This window comes from Cyclopterus lumpus, chromosome 21 (genome assembly GCF_009769545.1).
Source record: "Cyclopterus lumpus isolate fCycLum1 chromosome 21, fCycLum1.pri, whole genome shotgun sequence".
NCBI lineage: Eukaryota > Metazoa > Chordata > Actinopteri > Perciformes > Cyclopteridae > Cyclopterus > Cyclopterus lumpus.
This window is the reverse complement of record NC_046986.1, coordinates 20,189,856-20,208,281: the sequence shown is the minus strand read 5'-3', so window position 1 is coordinate 20,208,281 and position 18,426 is coordinate 20,189,856. Positions and strand designations below refer to the sequence as shown.

Genomic DNA, 18,426 nt, shown 5'->3' with positions numbered 1-18,426 from the left:
GCCCTGAAAACAGCAGTCATCAAGCCACTCCTAAAAAAGAACAATCTAGATACATCACTCATGAAAAATTATAGGCCCATATCTAACCTACCATTTTTAAGTAAAATCATTGAAAAAGCTGTTTATCAACAGCTAAATAACTACTTAGCAATGAATAACTGCTTTGATATCTTCCAGTCAGGATTTCGACAACACCACAGTACTGAGACTGCTCTGGTTAAGGTCCTCAATGACATCCATTTAAACACAGACAGTGGCAAAAGTTCTGTCTTAGTTTTACTGGATCTCAGTGCCGCCTTTGACACAGTTGACCACCGCATATTACTAGATCGACTAGCAAACTGGGTTGGACTTTCTGGAACTGTACTAAGCTGGTTTGAATCCTACTTAAAGGATAGAGACTACTATGTGTCAATAGGCAATTTCACATCTGAGCGGACAAATATTGAATGCGGGGTCCCCCAAGGTTCCATTCTTGGCCCTCTTCTATTTAACATCTACATGCTCCCACTAGCTCAGATTATGAATAAGAATAAATTATGCTACCGTAATTATGCAGACGACACACAAATGTACATAACCATATCACCAGGAGACTACAGTCCGATACAGGCACTGAGTAAGTGCATTGAACAAATCAATGATTGGATGTGCCAAAATTTCCTTCAATTAAACAAAGACAAAACTGAAGTAATTGTCTTTGGTGACAAAGATGAACAATTAAAAGTCAGCGCACAGCTTACATCCATTATGTTAGAGACTACACCCCAAGCCAGAAATATTGGTGTTGTTGTAGACTCCGACTTGAATTTCAAGAAACACATAAAATCAATTAATAAATCAGCCTTCTACCACCTAAAAAACATATCAAGAATTAAAGGGCTTATGTCTCAGCAAGATTTAAAACAACTTGTCCATGCATTTATCTTTAGTAGACCTGACTACTGTAACAGTGTCCTTGCTGGCCTTCCAAAAAAATCTATCAGACAGCTTCAGCTAATTCAGAACGCTGCTGCTCGAGTCCTCACTAGGACCAAAAAAGTAGATCACATTACCCCAGTTCTGAGGTCTTTACACTGGCTTCCAGTCACTCAAAGAATTGATTTCAAAATACTGATGTTGGTTTATAAAGCACTAAATGGTTTAGGGCCAAAATACATTACTGATATGCTGATAAGTTATGAACCGTCCAGAGCCCTTAGGTCGTCTGGGACAGGTCTACTTACAGTCCCTAGAGTTAGGACTAAACAAGGAGAAGCAGCTTTTAGTTATTATGCACCAACAATCTGGAACAAACTCCCAGAGAACTTGAGATCTGCTACAACTCTCAGTTCTTTTAAATCGAGTCTGAAGACTTTTTTGTTTCCATTTTAACCTGCAATTTGCATTTTATTCGCTTCTTTTATTTGCTTAAATCGAGTTTTCATTTTTTGTTATTCGCTTCTTTTATTCGCTTTTAAATGTTTTATAATGTGTTTTATGTATTCTAATCTTGCCCCTGTAAAGCACTTTGAGTGGCCTTGTGTCTGAATTGTGCTATATAAATAAACTTGCCTTGCCTTGCCTTGCCTTACAGAATAAAACTCCTTACCCTGATTCTGTCTCCTGTGGTCTGCTATTAAAGCAAACCTTTGGCAGGTTTGCTTTAATTTCTTCCATCGTGACTCCTAATTGGCACCCCCCAAATCACTCCCTTACTCCACTTATTTCCTTTTTGGATACTGCTTGTGCTCACTACTTTAAACCTCCCTATTTCTTTAATCCTGGCCGCTCGTTCTTTTTGCTCTTCATTTCTATATAAAATCAAGAAATTTCCATCCCTCAAAACCTTCGCCATGAGAATATCTCCAATCTGATTTTTCAATACCGTGGTTAGTTTCACTGGGCTCGTGGCAGAAACCTCTCTCTCTTCTCCAAACCTCAGAATAATTTTAAACTCCAAACCGTCTGGACGCTCCAGTCCTCCACCACTTTCTCCACTACTCCTGATTTTCTTTGTGCTTGTCGAGCCAAATTTAACATCTCTTTTCTCCCCTTTTCTCCCAATACCGTGGCTAATTTCCATGCTATCATCACTGTCCACTAAATTTCAATGACATTTTGAGACTGTAATTTGATTGTGAAAGGTCACAAAAATACAACCTTAATCTCAAGGTTCAGGTCTAAAACTCAAGCAGATTTAGTCGGGTATGAAAGTCCAGTCAAATTCTGGTCTTGTTTTTAGGCCTTTGCAATACCCTAGTTTGGACACAGCAACATCAAGCAACAAAACAAGTGGACACTTAAGTGCCTCGCTCGACGTCTTCCAGATGCATATGCATACATGGTCGAAGCTATTATTTATAAGCACGTGTTCTATCTCCTGACTGCCAATCGAAATAGTGTTTTTATTGTGAATGCTAAAACCTGAGGAACCCATCATCCGAACTCCATCCATCCATCCATTTTCAATACCGCTTATCTTCATTAGGGTCACGGGGGCACTGGAGCCTATCCCAGCTGACATAGGGCGAAGGCAGGGGACACCCTGGACAGGCCGCCAGTCCATCGAGGGCACATGTAGGGACATACAACCATTCACTCTCACATTCACACCTATGGGCAATTTAGAGATCAATTAACCTGCAGCATGTCTTTGGACTGTGGGAGGAAGCCGGAGAGCCCGGAGAGAATCCACGCTGCCACGGGGAGAACATGCAAACTCCACACAGAAGGACCGCTCCAACCGGGAATCGAACCCGCAGCCCTCTTGCTGTGCGGCGACAGTGCTAGCCACTACACCACCGTGCAGCCCATCCGAACTCCAGATTAACTTTATTAATTATGAATATTTCAACGACAAAAATGAATTCCATTTGCAATGTTCCTTTAGGTTTTATGCATTGCTCACACAGTAGATTGCAGCACGCTGAAACAAGGAGGAAACCTATTTCCGAACATTGATTGGCTGGTTTGAATTCCCAAAGCTCATGTGTGGCTGTAGTAAGACAAGATATTAATAACGGTAAGATGAGGGAGCAAACACTGGGTTCGGATGGACGTGCATAACACAGGGCTGAAAGATATTTTCTAATCATGATGCAAAATGTTTCTCATGTAAGGTTGTTTTTTCTTTCAGGTTTAAATGAAACAATCAACTACAGAGTTGCTCTCTTCTCTCTCACTTTACTGTGTTACTGTTTCATTGTGCTGGTAAATGTTGCTCTCGTTGTGACCATCATCTTGGATAAGAACATGCATGAACCAATGTATATTCTATTGTGCACTTTCTGCATGAATGGACTTTATGGGACAACAGGTTTCTACCCCAATATTCTCTGGAATCTGCTGTCTCCGGTTCATGTAATCTCTTATTCTGGATGCCTTGTTCAGGCTCTAGTGATGTACTCATTTGCTTGCTGTGATGTGTCTATTCTTTCAGTCATGTCATATGACAGATATGTGGCTATATGTCGACCCCTGGAGTATCACTCTATTATGTCAAAGCAGAGAGTGTTACTGTTAGTCTGTTTCTCCTGGTTAACACCTTTTTGCATTACTGCCATGAATGTTATTCTTACATCTAGATTAGAGCTATGCAGCCCATATATTGACAGACTTTTTTGTATGAATTGGGTTATTGTGAAACTTGCTTGTTTCCCAGCTGAGACTATCGTCAACAACATAGTTTCATTCATTACAATAATCATTTACTTATTTCATGGTTTATTCATAGTTTGGTCCTATGTCTATGTCCTCAAAACTTGTGTCAATTCTTTAGAAAACAGAGCAAAGTTCATGCAGACATGTGTGCCACATTTAGCCTCCTTGCTCATTTTTCTTGTGACCAGACTTTTTGGTGTCTTTAATACGCGGTTTGGTTCAAATCTCCCTCCAACCATTCAAAATGTTATTTCAATAGAACTTCTCATCATATCTCCCATTATGAATCCTCTCGTTTATGGTTTCAAATTGACCTTAATTCGCAACCGAATTCTAGGGGCTATTACTTTTAAAATGAAATGAGGAAACTCAAAGGCATTTAATAATGCTCTCATATAATTTTTGTATCCTTTGAAATATGATCTTTGAATATGGCATACTTCTTTTTGGATATTTACATGTTCTGCCTTTAGCTAATGGTCTAGTTAAATTTACAGATGTGTCTGAGATGATCCTTGTAAATGAAATTGTTTGCCTTAAATATATTTTCCTTTGCATTGAAAGCTTTTCAAATATTCACTTGCCTTCAAGTGTCATTAAATGTATGTAAATACATAACCTGTAACTTTTCATTATATTTTAAGGAAACGTGTCAGTGTACAAAGGTCAAAAGACAGATATACCAAATTGGAAAGAATGTGTATATAGATTATAATATTCAGCCTTTCAAACATGACACAGGTGAACTTCCTGTCTTGAACAAAAAAAGATGTACATGACATGAAGGCCAAAGGCAGAGGAGTAACCTGTACCTTACTTGGGCTGCATGATAACATGCACAGTACATTATCTGCTGATAGCCAAATGTATAGTTTTCTATTATGTGTGCATATATGATGATCCTTTGACAATCAGATATTGGTTTGCACTAAATATCTTTGCACTTTGCATTCTTTATATTTACTTGCCTGTTTGAAATGTATTATTTCATCGGTGGAACTCATGTCCTAATAAGTGGGACAATAAAGGAAAGGAGGAGAGCATTTCTACCTTTCAAATCTAAGCAGCCTTTTCTTTGTTAAATTTTAAGCTTTGTCGACTGACTAAAGGTAATTTAGTAATGATGAAATTTATGTTGATGTTTTAAATTCGCATTACTTAATTTCAGTAAAAGTAGCAACTTATTTGTCTACTTTACAAAATACATATATGAGCATATATTTATATTATATATGTTATCTTGAATATTAACCATAACTCCCAAATATCTTTTCACGTATACATTTTCAAAATTGTTTCAGGTACACGCCTTCCTTGTGTTCGTAAGACATTGTTAAATTCCAACTTTCAGAGATCCCAGGTTTGTGTGACATAATTGTGGCACATGTACAACTTGATAATGTTGTCACAACATTGATAGTGACATATTTCTCTTTATTTATTTCTAAAATTAATACATTAATGCATTATTTATGGACCGCCACAGTCAAACAACATGAATAAATCATACAAATTCCAAATGCAATTCTTATAACCCTATGGCAGTACCACTCTTTAACCGTCTGGTTTTTGAAATTTGCTCTGACCCTTCAACTGTCATGAATACAGCAAGTTAAAAGAGGAAAGTTGATGAGGAGGGCCACCGCTTCCAGGAGAGGTGGATGATTAAAAGATGTTTTACCGAAAAACAAAACAACTGTCTGCCAAATTTGTCATGAGATTTTGCCTTGTTTAAGGAATAAAAAATGTAAAGAGACACTATGAGAAATAAAATGTGAATGTATACAACAAGCTATCAGAGAGCAACCGTGTTCGAAAAGTGAAGCAACTCCAAGATAACTTTGCCACATAGCAACGGTCTTTTAATGTATCAAATGAAAACTTCACCAAAGCAAGCTACAAAGCGACCATATTAATTGCTAACGATGGCAAACGTTTTACAGAAGGTACGTTTATCAAAGACTGTTATAAAAATAGAAGAATACATTTGCCTCGAGAAGACAGAGTTTGCAAATGTTTGACTGGCTCATAACATTGTGGAACGAAGAGTCAAAGATCTGTCATCAGATATTAGAGACAACTGGGAGAGGTGTTAACGCTGGCATCAACATAACAGAAGAGATGCTTGACCTTAAAAGCCTTGAAGCCCAAACGAGAAGAACAGATTTAATCCTTACTGTTTGCTCATCTGTTGATGATATGAAGCTACCGTGGAGTAAAGTTAGTGGGATTATTACCCATGGTGCGCCTGCCATGACTGGTGAATGAAGTGGGTTATCCACACTGATCTGTAACACTGTCAGCAGAGAAGAAAGCATTGCTAATAAACTTCATTGCATCATTCATCAGCAGGTTCTCTGTGCTAAACATCTCAGATTTGATCATGTTAAGAAAAACGTGTGGTCAAGGCAATTTATTTAATTTGCTCTAAAACCCTATACCACTGCAAGTTTCAGCAGTTCCTGCTTGACATCCAGGCTGAATATGGAGATGTAATACATCACAAAAATGGGAGGTGACTGCAGAGATACTTCTCTCTTAGAAGGGAAATTTGACAATATCCGTCAGAAAAGGGACAACTGACGCAGGAACTGTCAGATGCTGGAATGGTGGCAGACTTGGCTTTTATGGTTGCCATAACAATACATCTGAATGCGCTCAGCGTCAGCCTTCAAGGACAGGATGCTTATAGTCCAAGAATTGGAACAAATGCATTTAAGGTATGCAGGGGGGAAACCAGTGACCCAGAATCTTAATAATATGGTCAGGGTTGGTTGAAGATGGGTACTGAAAGCCATGGGACAGCAGTCGACAGGGTCGGAGGCTAGTGGCCACAGTCTGAATTTCTTGTATGAGGAACGGGATAGTGAGTTGGCAGTCAAGTTTTGGGATGTGGGAGGCTCAGATACCCAACTGGTGCTAAGCCAAATCCAAAGTGAGCCTCTGCGTGAACTGCATTATAGCGAGCCGATGAGACCGTCCTTTGTTAAGGATGTCTACGACGGCGCTGTTGCCTGAATAGATTGCGATGGTCTTTGGACCATTATTGCCCCCAAAGACGGCTGCTACGACTACAGGATACATTTTGGAAATCGAGGAAGATGGGGTAAGTCATGAGTATTCGAGCAAACTTTCGGCTGAGAACCACTTTCCATCTATGATTAGCTGGATGTCTTCTGGCTTGGTGATATTGCCGTCATAATAGAAGATGATGCCATTCCAAAAGGAAAATAACTTGTGCCACAGTTTTAGCTCCTTTTGCATGCTTTGTCAAGTGTGATGTGGTTGTGGATATTTGTAATGAAGGAGGTGTGGGTGGCATAGTTTAAGTGGCCCAGCAGCAGTTTCTGTCATGCTGAAGTTAGAGTGTGTAGACCGTGTGCTGGGGTTGAGGAAGGTAGCGTAACAGTGAGGAAGCCTTCTAAGAAATGGATGATATACAGGTTTTTGGACGTTTGTCAGGATCAGGCAGAGTGCTTAGAATAAGCAATCAGACTTACCTGGGCAGCTCTGGCACCTGAAAGACACACAACAGAATAATATGCACCCTTCCAAAGGAGACCAAAAAGGTACTGGTAGTCGGGTTGGGTGAGAAGGACTTTGAAGGGTTGGATGTGGTGGGATCGATTGTTATGTACGGCATGGAGTAGTATGGGCTGGGACTTATGCTATTGATACTTGTGATGGTGGACCCTGGGGGGATGAAAGTCTCTTTTCCCCTGAATATTTCCTAGAACCTACGCCGAATGAACTGATTAAGAATAGGTGAAAGGTGGGTTAATGGGTGGACCGATCATGAATGCATCGTGGACTAACTGGGCCAGTAGTTTATCGACTCTGTCAGGCTCTGAGATGACTGATTGATAATTTGTACGTGTGTCGGAGGATTATGGCATAACCTGCAAACCTGAGTGAAAGCTGTATGTGGAACCTATATGAAGAAGCTAATAAACTGTCCGTCTGCATGGTTCTTTAAGGCTGAAGCTAGAGCATTAATGTTTAAGCTTAAATCTGTTACGGTTTGGTTTCGGCAAGGCCCAAGAGCGGACAATGAGGCGGAAGGGTACGTGTAGGAATGGTTTTATTTGGAAGACTGCTAGTGATTTGTAGGGCAGGAATCGAATGCAGGTAGGGAGATGTGGTGGTGTGAGCGGCGGTGGCTGGGCTGCAGGGTCAGTACCGGAATCCTGGGCACGAGGAACAGAAATTAGTACAACGGCAAGATGAAGCAAATCACAAAAGATACTTTCTGTCGTAAAAGACTAAGAGTGGTCGGGAGTCACACTAACACTGAAATGGCGAAATAATCTTCTTTTTATGCTTTATGGCGGATGGCGTCCAACAAAAGGTGCATTACCGCCACCACATGAGTTACCTAGTTATCTATCCCTTTAAAAAAACTAACCTATATCCTTCCACTCAATCCTGTTTCTTTCAAATATTGCAGTACCTTTCCTGCCCTCAAGGTTAATGCATCTTTTAATTGTATTTCCTCTACTGCTAGCTTCCTCTTCATTCTGTCTCTCTCAATTGTGAATTTCTGGCAATGGCAAATGATATGTTCTACAGTTTCTACTATATTGCAGTGCTCACATAATCCTGTTGGGTGTTTATTTATTAAGTTGCATGGTTTTGTTCAGCCTTGTGTCAGTCTGGTTAATATAGTTTCTTCTGTCGTGCTTCCTCCCCTTTGCCAACTTCCTTCTGAATAGCATTAAGATGTCTTCCTGTGCATCCTACTTACCCATTTCTTAATGATTTAGTTTCTGCTTTGCTGAATACAATGTCAGTCTTGTTCTGACATTCCAATGCTTGCTTTGCTAATTTGTCTGGCGCTTCATTTCCCCTTAACCCTCTATGTGCCCGCACCAAAATGATTAAGTTGGAGTAGTGTTTTGTATATTTCATTGATTAAATCCTGCCTGCTATGAGATGCGAATGATTGTAATGATAATAATGCTGAACTGGAATCTGAACAAATGATGACCTTTCTGATCTGAACCTGGTGGTACCGATATCGGTACTGTAGAAGTGAATGTTATTTGATTCAAATGCATTATATCTCTTGCGAGTTTTCCACTGCTCCATGCAAAGCAGTCCTGTTTGGCCCTTTCACTTTCCCAACATGGCAGAAGTACCATTGTGGTTGGATGCTTGTCTCCAGAATGTCTTTGCAGATTGGCCCAATAGCTCAATGTTAATTCCTTACGCCTCAAATGCAGCGGCATCTCACCCACCTCCACCTGAAGAGCAAACACAGGACTGATCCAAATACACAACCAGTTAAACACTGATGTCATCAGAGCGATATAAATATTTTTCATTGCAGGCTTGCTGGCTCCCCATTCTGACACTGTAAGACATTTAAAATATTTTTATATTTCATAACTATCCTCTGAATCTGCTCATTCCATGTAAAATGATCATCGAACCACACACCTAGAAACTTGTTCAATCGTTAGTACATACATCTGAGTATCTACTATTTTTAGTAAACCAGATTGTTTTAAACTTGAATCCCCATGCATAAGACCATCTTTCTGCGCTACTGACCGGAGTAAGCTCTTTTCGTTTGATTTTGCACTTAATTGTGCAAAATCACCACCCGGACATAGAGTCACCACAAGGAACTGGCAATGCTGTTTTGTTTTTTTTAGTATGGAATGTATGGGTTTGCCAGCATTGTTTCCAGTTTGCACACAGAGCTCCTGTTCCTAGCCAATTGTTCAGGGGGGTGTCTGCCAATTCATGGGACATTGCTCTCAGACCGTCTAAGGCCTACGTGAAAGATCCATCTGGGGCTGTGTTATTTGAAATAAAGGTCATTAAATGATAAGTCATTAGAGAGGTGGCAGACAACTGTCCATGCACTCCCTCTAAGGCATCTCGGGTAGTCAGACACCAAAATTAAAGCAAAGCTTTGGCAGGTTTGCTTTAATTTCTTCCATCGTGACTCAAATTTGCACCTCCCAAATCACTTCCTTACTCCGCTTATTTCCTTTTTGGATACTGCTTGTGCTCACTACTTTAAACCTCCCTATTTCTTTAATCCTGGCCGCTCGTTATTTTTGCTCTTCATTTCTATATAAAATCAAGAAATTTCCATCCCTCAAAACCTTCGCCATGAGAATATCTCCAATCTGATTTTTCAATACCGTGGTTAGTTTCACTGGGCTCGTGGCAGAAACCTCTCTCTCTTCTCCAAACCTCAGAATAATTTTAAACTCCAAACCGTCTGGACGCTCCAGTCCTCCACCACTTTCCCTACTACTCCTGATTTTCTTTGTGCTTGTCGAGCGAAATTTAACATCTCTTTTCTCCCCCTTTCTCCCAATACCGTGGCTAATTTCCATGCTATCATCACTGTCCACTAAATTTCAATGACATTTTGAGACTGTATTTTGATTGTGAAAGGTCACAAAAATACAACCTTAATCTCAAGGTTCAGGTCTAAAACTCAAGCAGATTTAGTCGGGTATGAAAGTCCAGTCAAATTCTGGTCTTGTTTTTAGGCCTTTGCAATACTCTAGTTTGGACCCAGCAACATCAAGCAACAAAACAAGTGGACACTTAAGTGCCTCACTCGATGTCTTGTTTTTATTGTGAATGCTAAAACCTGAGGAACCCACCATCCGAACTCCAGATTAACTTTATTAATTATGAATATTTCAACGACAAAAAATAATTAAAACTGCAATGTTCCTTTAGGTTTTATGCATTGCTCACACAGTAGATTGCAGAACGCTAAAACAAGGAGGAAACCTATTTCCGAACATTGATTGGCTGGTTTGAATTCCCAAAGCGTGTGTGGCTGTAGTAAGACAAGATATTAATAACGGTAAGATGAGGGAGCAAACACTGGGTTCGGATGGATGTGCATAACACAGGGCTAAAAGATATTTTCTAATCATGATGCAAAATGTTTCTCATGTAAGGTTGTTTTTTCTTTCAGGTTTAAATGAAACAATGGATTACAGAGTTGTTCTCTTCTCTCTCACTTTACTGTGTTACTGTTTCATTGTGCTGGTAAATGTTATTCTCGTTGTGACCATTATCTTTGATAAGAACATGCATGAACCAATGTATATTCTATTGTGCACTTTCTGCATGAATGGACTTTATGGGACAACAGGTTTCTACCCCAAGATTCTCTGGGATCTGCTGTCTCCGGTTCATGTAATCTCTTATTCTGGATGCCTTGTTCAGGCTTTTGTGATGCTATCATTTATCTGCAGTGATCTGTCTATTCTTTCAGTCATGTCATATGACAGATATGTGGCTATATGTCGACCCCTGGAGTATCACTCTATTATGTCAAAGCAGAGAGTGTTACTCTTACTCGTTTTTTTCTGGTTAACACCTTTTTGCATTTCCTCCATAAATAGTATTGTTACATCCAGATTAGAGCTATGCAGCCCATATATTGACAAACTTTTTTGTATGAATTGGGTTATTGTGAAACTTGCTTGTTTCCCAGCGGACACTATTGTCAACAACATAGTTTCACACATTACAATAATTATTTACTTTTTTCATGGTTTATTCATAGTTTGGTCCTATGTCTATGTCCTCAAAACTTGTGTCAATTCTTTAGAAAACAGAGCAAAGTTCATGCAGACATGTGTGCCACATTTAGCCTCCTTGCTCATTTTTCTTGTGACTGTACATTTTGATGTCTTTAATATGCGGTTTGGTTCAAAGCTCCCTCCAACCATTCAAAATGTTATTTCAATAGAACTTCTCATCATACCTCCCATTATGAATCCTCTCGTTTATGGTTTCAAATTGACCTTAATTCGCAACAGAATTCTAGGTGGTATTACTTTTAAAATGAAATGATGAGATAACTCAAAAGCATGTAATAATGAACTTACTTATTTTTGCATTTGTATATGTTCTGCCTTTAGAAAATGGTCTAGTTATATTTACAGATTTGTCTGAGATGATGCTTGTAAATGAAATTTGTTTGCCTTAAATATATTTTGCTTTGCATTGGAAGCTTTTGGGATGTTCACTTGCCTTCAAGTGTCATTGCAGTGAGTGAAATTAATATAAACATATAACCTGAAACTTATCATATTTTAAGCACACAGTGGTTTTGCTTTTGAGACTGTATAGATATAAATGTCAAAAGACAGATATATTAAAGTAGACAGATTATAATATTCAGCCTTTCAAACAAGACACAGGTGAACTTGCTATCTTGAACAAAAAAAAGATGTACATGACATGAAGGCCAAAGGCAGAGGAGTAACCTGTACCTTACTTGGGCTGCATGATAACACACAGTACATTATCTGCTGATAGCTAGTGGTTAAATGTATAGTTTTCTATTATTTGTGTGCATATCTGATGATCCTTGTAAAATCAGATATCTGTTTGTATTTAATATATTTGCACTTTACATTAAATGCATTTTGGATGGTTACTTAGCTGTTTGACAGTTCTTAAATATATAATGTCTTCACTAAAACTCATGTCCTAATGAGTGGAACAATAAAGGAACCTTTCAAATCTAAGCTGCTTTTTTGTGTGAAATGTTAAGCTTTTGACCCACTTATGTTGGTCATTTTTCCATGTTGAAATTAATGTTTTCATTTGCATTACTTAATCTCAGCACAATTAAAAGTAGCAGCTGATTTAATTGTCTACTTTACAAAACATATATAATCATCTGATATATGACGGTGGTGTAGTGGTGGTGTAGTGGCTAGCAGTGTCACCTCAAAGCAAGAGGGGCATGGGTTTGGATCCCAGTCTGTTTTAGGGGTGCTTTACCTTTTTCTTAGTAAAAAAAGTTTTTTGTTTCACGTTACCTGGACTCCTGCCTACTTCCTCTGCACCTGAGCTTTTGCCTTTCCACACCTTGTGACAGACGTGATAGAAGTCAGTTGTCAATATTTTCAAAATCAGAGAACCAACGGCAGAATTCTCCGTGCAGGTCGTCCAGTGATTTGCCGTATTTCTTCACATGTTGAGGGGCCTCTTTCAGTGTCGCTAGTGTGGGGAAATGAGCCAATGATTTATTAGAAATTTGTCTTCAGAATAAATTCAACTTGGCTTTGAAGGCTCTCACATTTGTGTACATTTCATGCACAAATTGATCTTTCCCATGTAGCTTCATGTTCAGATCATTCATGTGTGTCAGTATGTCCAAAGCAAAATCACAAAGCCAATCTGCATTGCTCAGCTCTGGAAAATTATCAGCTTTCCTGATTAACTCAAAAAATGAGCTAATCTCACCCCTTGATGACTGATTGATAATTTGTACGTGTGTCGGAGGATTATGGCATAACCTGCAAACCTGAGTGAAAGCTGTATGTGGAACCTGTATGAAGAAGCTAATAAACTGTCCGTCTGCATGGTTCTTTAAGGCTGAAGCTAGAGCATTAATGTTTAAGCTTAAATCTGTTACGGTTTGGTTTCGGCAAGGCCCAAGAGCGGACAATGAGGCGGAAGGGTACGTGTAGGAATGGTTTTATTTGGAAGACTGCTAGTGATTTGTAGGGCAGGAATCGAATGCAGGTAGGGAGATGTGGTGGTGTGAGCGGCGGTGGCTGGGCTGCAGGGTCAGTACCGGAATCCTGGGCACGAGGAACAGAAATTAGTACAACGGCAAGATGAAGCAAATCACAAAAGATACTTTCTGTCGTAAAAGACTAAGAGTGGTCGGGAGTCACACTAACACTGAAATAATCTTCTTTTTATGCTTTATGGCGGATGGCGTCCAACAAAAGGTGCATTACCGCCACCACATGAGTTACCTAGTTCCCTTTAAAAAAACTAACCTATATCCTTCCACTCAATCCTGTTTCTTTCAAATATTGCAGTACCTTTCCTGCCCTCAAGGTTAATGCATCTTTTAATTGTATTTCCTCTACTGCTAGCTTCCTCTTCATTCTGTCTCTCTCAATTGTGAATTTCTGGCAATGGCAAATGATATGTTCTACAGTTTCTACTATATTGCAGTGCTCACATAATCCTGTTGGGTGTTTATTTATTAAGTTGCATGGTTTTGTTCAGCCTTGTGTCAGTCTGGTTAATATAGTTTCTTCTGTCGTGCTTCCTCCCCTTTGCCAACTTCCTTCTGAATAGCATTAAGATGTCTTCCTGCGCCTCCTACTTACCCATTTCTTAATGATTTAGTTTCTGCTTTGCTGAATACAATGTCAGTCTTGTTCTGACATTCCAATGCTTGCTTTGCTAATTTGTCTGGCGCTTCATTTCCCCTTACCCCTCTATGTGCCCGCACCAAAATGATTAAGTTGGAGTAGTGTTTTGTATATTTCATTGATTAAATCCTGCCTGCTATGAGATGCGAATGATTGTATTGATAATAATGCTGAACTGGAATCTGAACAAATGATGACCTTTCTGATCTGAACCTGGTGGTACCGATATCGGTACTGTAGAAGTGAATGTTATTTGATTCAAATGCATTATATCTCTTGCGAGTTTTCCACTGCTCCATGCAAAGCAGTCCTGTTTGGTCCTTTCACTTTCCCAACATGGCAGAAGTACCATTGTGGTTGGATGCTTGTCTCCAGAATGTCTTTGCAGATTGGCCCAATAGCTCAATGTTAATTCCTTACGCCTCAAATGCAGCGGCATCTCACCCACCTCCACCTGAAGAGCAAACACAGGACACAACCAGTTAAACACTGATGTCATCAGAGCGATATAAATATTTTTCATTGCAGGCTTGCTGGCTCCCCATTCTGACACTGTAAGACATTTAAAATATTTTTATATTTCATAACTATCCTCTGAATCTGCTCATTCCATGTAAAATGTTCATCGAACCACACACCTAGAAACTTGTTCAATCGTTAGTACATACATCTGAGTATCTACTCTTTTTAGTAAACCAGATTGTTTTAAACTTGAATCCCCATGCATAAGACCATCTTTCTGCGCTACAGCCCGGAGTAAGCTCTTTTCGTTTGATTTTGCACTTAATTGTGCAAAATCACCACCCGGACATAGAGTCACCACAAGGAACTGGCAATGCTGTTTTTTTTTTTTTAGTATGGAATGTATGGGTTTGGTGGAATGGTGATGAGGGTATATGATGGGTTTGAATAATGTGAACAAGTATATGGAGTTCTGGATGCTTGCAGAGGTATGTGTGAGGGGTTGGGGTCATGTTGATGAGTTGGAGAGAAAAACAGATGGGAATGAAATGTATATTTTTGTAAGTCTGTTTTTGTTTAATTGGTTTTCGTTTGTATGTTTGACTGGTGTCGAGAGGCGGAGAATGGTCAAAAGAGGTGTCTGTGGGTGATGTGTGTTTTGCCAGGGGACTGTGTATTTGGAAATGGATAAGGGAGGAAGAATATACCTCTGGGAAGGGGGTGCCTTCAGGGTAAAGGAGCCCCCTTTCTGGAAACTGTAAAACTTTGTAAGTTTGTTTTTGTTTAGTAAATACTGTTTCCATGTTTTGGCTGACTAGGAAGAGGGAAGCAGCTAAGTGTATGTGTGTATGTATTTATTTGTATGACATAAGAATGTATATTATGTGAATTTGATAATAAAGATTAAAAAAAATGAAAGCTGCGAGCAGCGATGAACGGGTCCTCGTTCATATGCGCCTGTCGGGGGCACCGGCGCTCGGCCGAGGACGCAGGGCCGCCAGTCGGACGTTTTACTGTTTGTCACGTAACGCTGATTTTCTTCCGCCAGTCGGTGGCGCTTCGACTGAGTGAAAATAAGCTTGTCGATATCCTCAAGCCGTGACTTGTTACAAACACGGCAAGTTTGGGGCAGATTTGAGCAAGTCCAGTTGAGCCAGTAGGTGGCGCAATGAGAATGTGAACATATACATGCATCATGTGTCTCTACGTGAAGTGTAGACCACGTTGTGTAAATTAGATGTGAATCTGATGCATTTTAGGCTTATTTGTTTTGGCCAGTAGGTGGCACTTTGAGAATGTGAACATATACATGACTCATGTGTCTCTACTGAAGTCTAAACCACATCATGTAAATTAAAAGGTAAAAAAAAAAAAGTGAAGCAAAAATCAACTCAATCAATTACTTTTCCAGCCTGATAAGTACCCCAAAAATGCTCTCAATTTCCAAAAATAAAAAGCGGAATAATAATAAGAATCCTAGCAATTTCAATAGGGTCCTCTCGGACTGACTTTGTCAGTCGCTCCGACCCTAATAAAAAAAAAACAAGGAACACATAATGTTTCGTGATGGAGTATTAGACTAATTACACTACCCTGAGGTGTACCATTCTCCACCGGGTATCTTCTCGATAATTCTTTCCCAATTCTGACTTGATAACTCTAAAAAGTATTTAATCCAATTGTATACTCTGCCCCCTATTCCCATCATATTTAATGCAATCAACAACCCCTCCTTCCAAACCATATCCTATACCTTCTCCACATCAAAAAACACAGCCATCACCGACTTATTTACCTGGGCTTTTTTCATTTCTGTCTCCAAACAAATAACTGGGTCCATAGTTCCTCTATCTTTCCGAAATCGATTTTGATGAGGTGTTATCAATCCCCTGGTCTCCATATAAAAGGTTAATCTGTTATCATTCTCTCCATAATTTTACTCACATTATATGTTAGTGCTATGGGTCTATAATTTGTTGGGTTTGAATAATATTTACCTGGTTGCCCAATTGGAATAATCACAGCCTCTTTCCATGAACTAGGCAGTTTCCGTCATGGTGGTGTCGGGCTGGACCCAAAAGCAAGGACATGGAATAGGAGTAACACGCAATTATATTTATTACAAGGCCAGAAATGGAAGAGGTGTGGGACCCGTGATGACGTCCTCTGCGGACTTGTAGCCGGTTGGGGTGGCTAGGCAGTTCTCCAGGAGAGTTTCCGGGGGAGCAGAGAGGCTGTGGCTGGGAAGCACAAGTTTACAGACAAGAACACACTGAAAATCCAAGCGGTCATGTAGTCATTCCGGGAATGTGAACTGACAATCTGGCAAGGAGTTGAGGGAGAACTGAGGTATATATGCTGTGGGGCTTGATGAGGGAATGGGTTTCATGTGTGTGGGTTGATTGGCAGCAGGAGGGGGAAAGGAAGGCCACGCCCAGGCAGACACACATATACACACACACAGGACAAACTGGGGACCATGAAAGTCTTTCCACTTCCCAAACTTTATTATAAAATGATAACAATTTTGTCATTGCTAACATACCTAAATGCTTCAGCATTATATAACATATTTCATCCTTCCCTGGCGATGTCAATCTGGCTCTTTCTATCGCTCTTTTAACCTCTTCCAAGGTAAACGTATCCATTGGACTGTTCGTATTGTCTCTTCTTTCCAGAATACCAGGATGAGCTGACCGTGTCTTTTCCCTTTCTATCTTACCTTCTGCTGTAAGGTTGTCCGAGCTGTGGATTTCTGTTAATGCTTTTGCCATCATCTCTGCTCTCTCCCCATCTGTCACTGCTGTTATCTCCCTTTTCTTCAATAGTGGATACTGCCATACTCTTCGAATTCCTCTCATGCTTCAATCATACCCCACATCTCTCCCACAGGTGTTGATCTCCCAATTCTGCTACAGTAAATCCGCCAGCTTTCCCTTTTTGCTCTCTAAATGTTTTCCTGAACTCTTGTTTGTATTGTATTACATTCTGGAAGTTATGTGATCTTTTTAAGAGCTTTGTTTCATTCTTTCACTACTCTCCCACACTCATCTGTCCACCGAGGGACCACCTTTCTTTCCCTCCTTCTTTTACTTTTGGCAATTGTTTGATTTGCTGCTTTCAGTATTGTAAATGTCATTTTAACATAAATCTCGTCAATATCTTTATTTAAGTCTATTTTATCCATATATTTGAAAGGTTTTGCCCCACTAAACACCCACTTACCTACCATCTCTCCTTGTTCCTTACTCCTTTGTATTGATATTTTACAATTTCTTGGAAAATGATCACTGCCCACTGATGTTTTATCTTCTACCTCCCACTCACATATCCCTGCTAAATTCCTAGATACAATAGTTAAGTCTGGTGCCGATATCTTCCCCGTGTGCACATCTAACCTTGTGCCTCTACCATCATTTAAGAAAACCAAATTATTTCCCTCTAGTAACTCTTCCATTAACTCCCCGTTTACATCTGTTCTTACTCCACCCCATAATGTCCTATGTGTGTGAGCTTGTGAGGTTAGGACCCTGCAAGAGTTCATTATTCAATGATGCTTCTCGAAATGTGGCTCCACAGTCGAACACCACTCGAAGGGATTCCTTCCTCGGATGGTAAACACCATGGTGGGGAATGTACCACACCCTCCCTTTCCCACAATGCAGTTGTTGCTGCTAAGGGTACTTGCTGTTCATATGCCTCTTTGTATGATGAGTTTGTTCCTGCACCCTGCATACTCCTGGTGCAAACGCTTGTTGTTAATAAACCTTTTTCTCAAACCCTGAATACTTTGTCTTGTCAGGATCCCTGTCTGACCCAGTGTGTTTACCTCTGTTCTCCCAAGTCTCCTTACCTCATGTGTCTGTCATCAGATCCTTGGCAGGTAAAACATTTTTAATTAATGATCTTATTACTAGGCACAATCTTAATTTTATGTTTTTAACTGAAACTTGGTTAGACCAAGATAACAGCTCAGCTGTTCTCATAGAGTCCGCCCCCGCAAATTACAATTTTGTGAATGAATCCAGAGTGCATAAAAAAGGAGGGGGGGTTGCTATTCTGTTTAAAGAATCTCTACAATGCAAAAAGATGTCTTAAGCTTTTTTGATGAACTTACTGAACTGCTGTCTGTAATATGTACTGAGTTTGA

At 39.8% G+C, this 18,426-nt stretch overlaps 2 protein-coding genes across 2 annotated transcripts; both read left to right on the top strand.

Annotated features, from left to right (window-relative positions):
* Positions 1-2,725: 2,725 nt before the first annotated feature.
* Positions 2,726-4,005, top strand: LOC117750637 (olfactory receptor 11H6-like; the record flags this gene model as incomplete). The annotated part of the gene is made up of 2 exons (XM_034561909.1): positions 2,726-2,754; positions 3,102-4,005. Coding segments are annotated over 2 exons (933 nt in total), but the record flags the coding sequence as incomplete, so codon positions are not given.
* Positions 4,006-10,551: 6,546 nt separating this feature from the next.
* LOC117750738 (olfactory receptor 142-like) lies at positions 10,552-11,481 on the top strand. The gene has a single exon (XM_034562065.1). The coding sequence runs from the start codon at positions 10,552-10,554 to the stop codon at positions 11,479-11,481; it is 930 nt and encodes a 309-aa protein (XP_034417956.1).
* The last annotated feature ends 6,945 nt before the right edge of the window (positions 11,482-18,426 follow it).

Excerpts from the sequence above, each read along its gene's own strand:
- LOC117750738 (XM_034562065.1), top strand. The coding sequence starts at position 10,552 with ATGATGCAAAATGTTTCTCATGTAAGGTTGTTTTTTCTTTCAGGTTTA.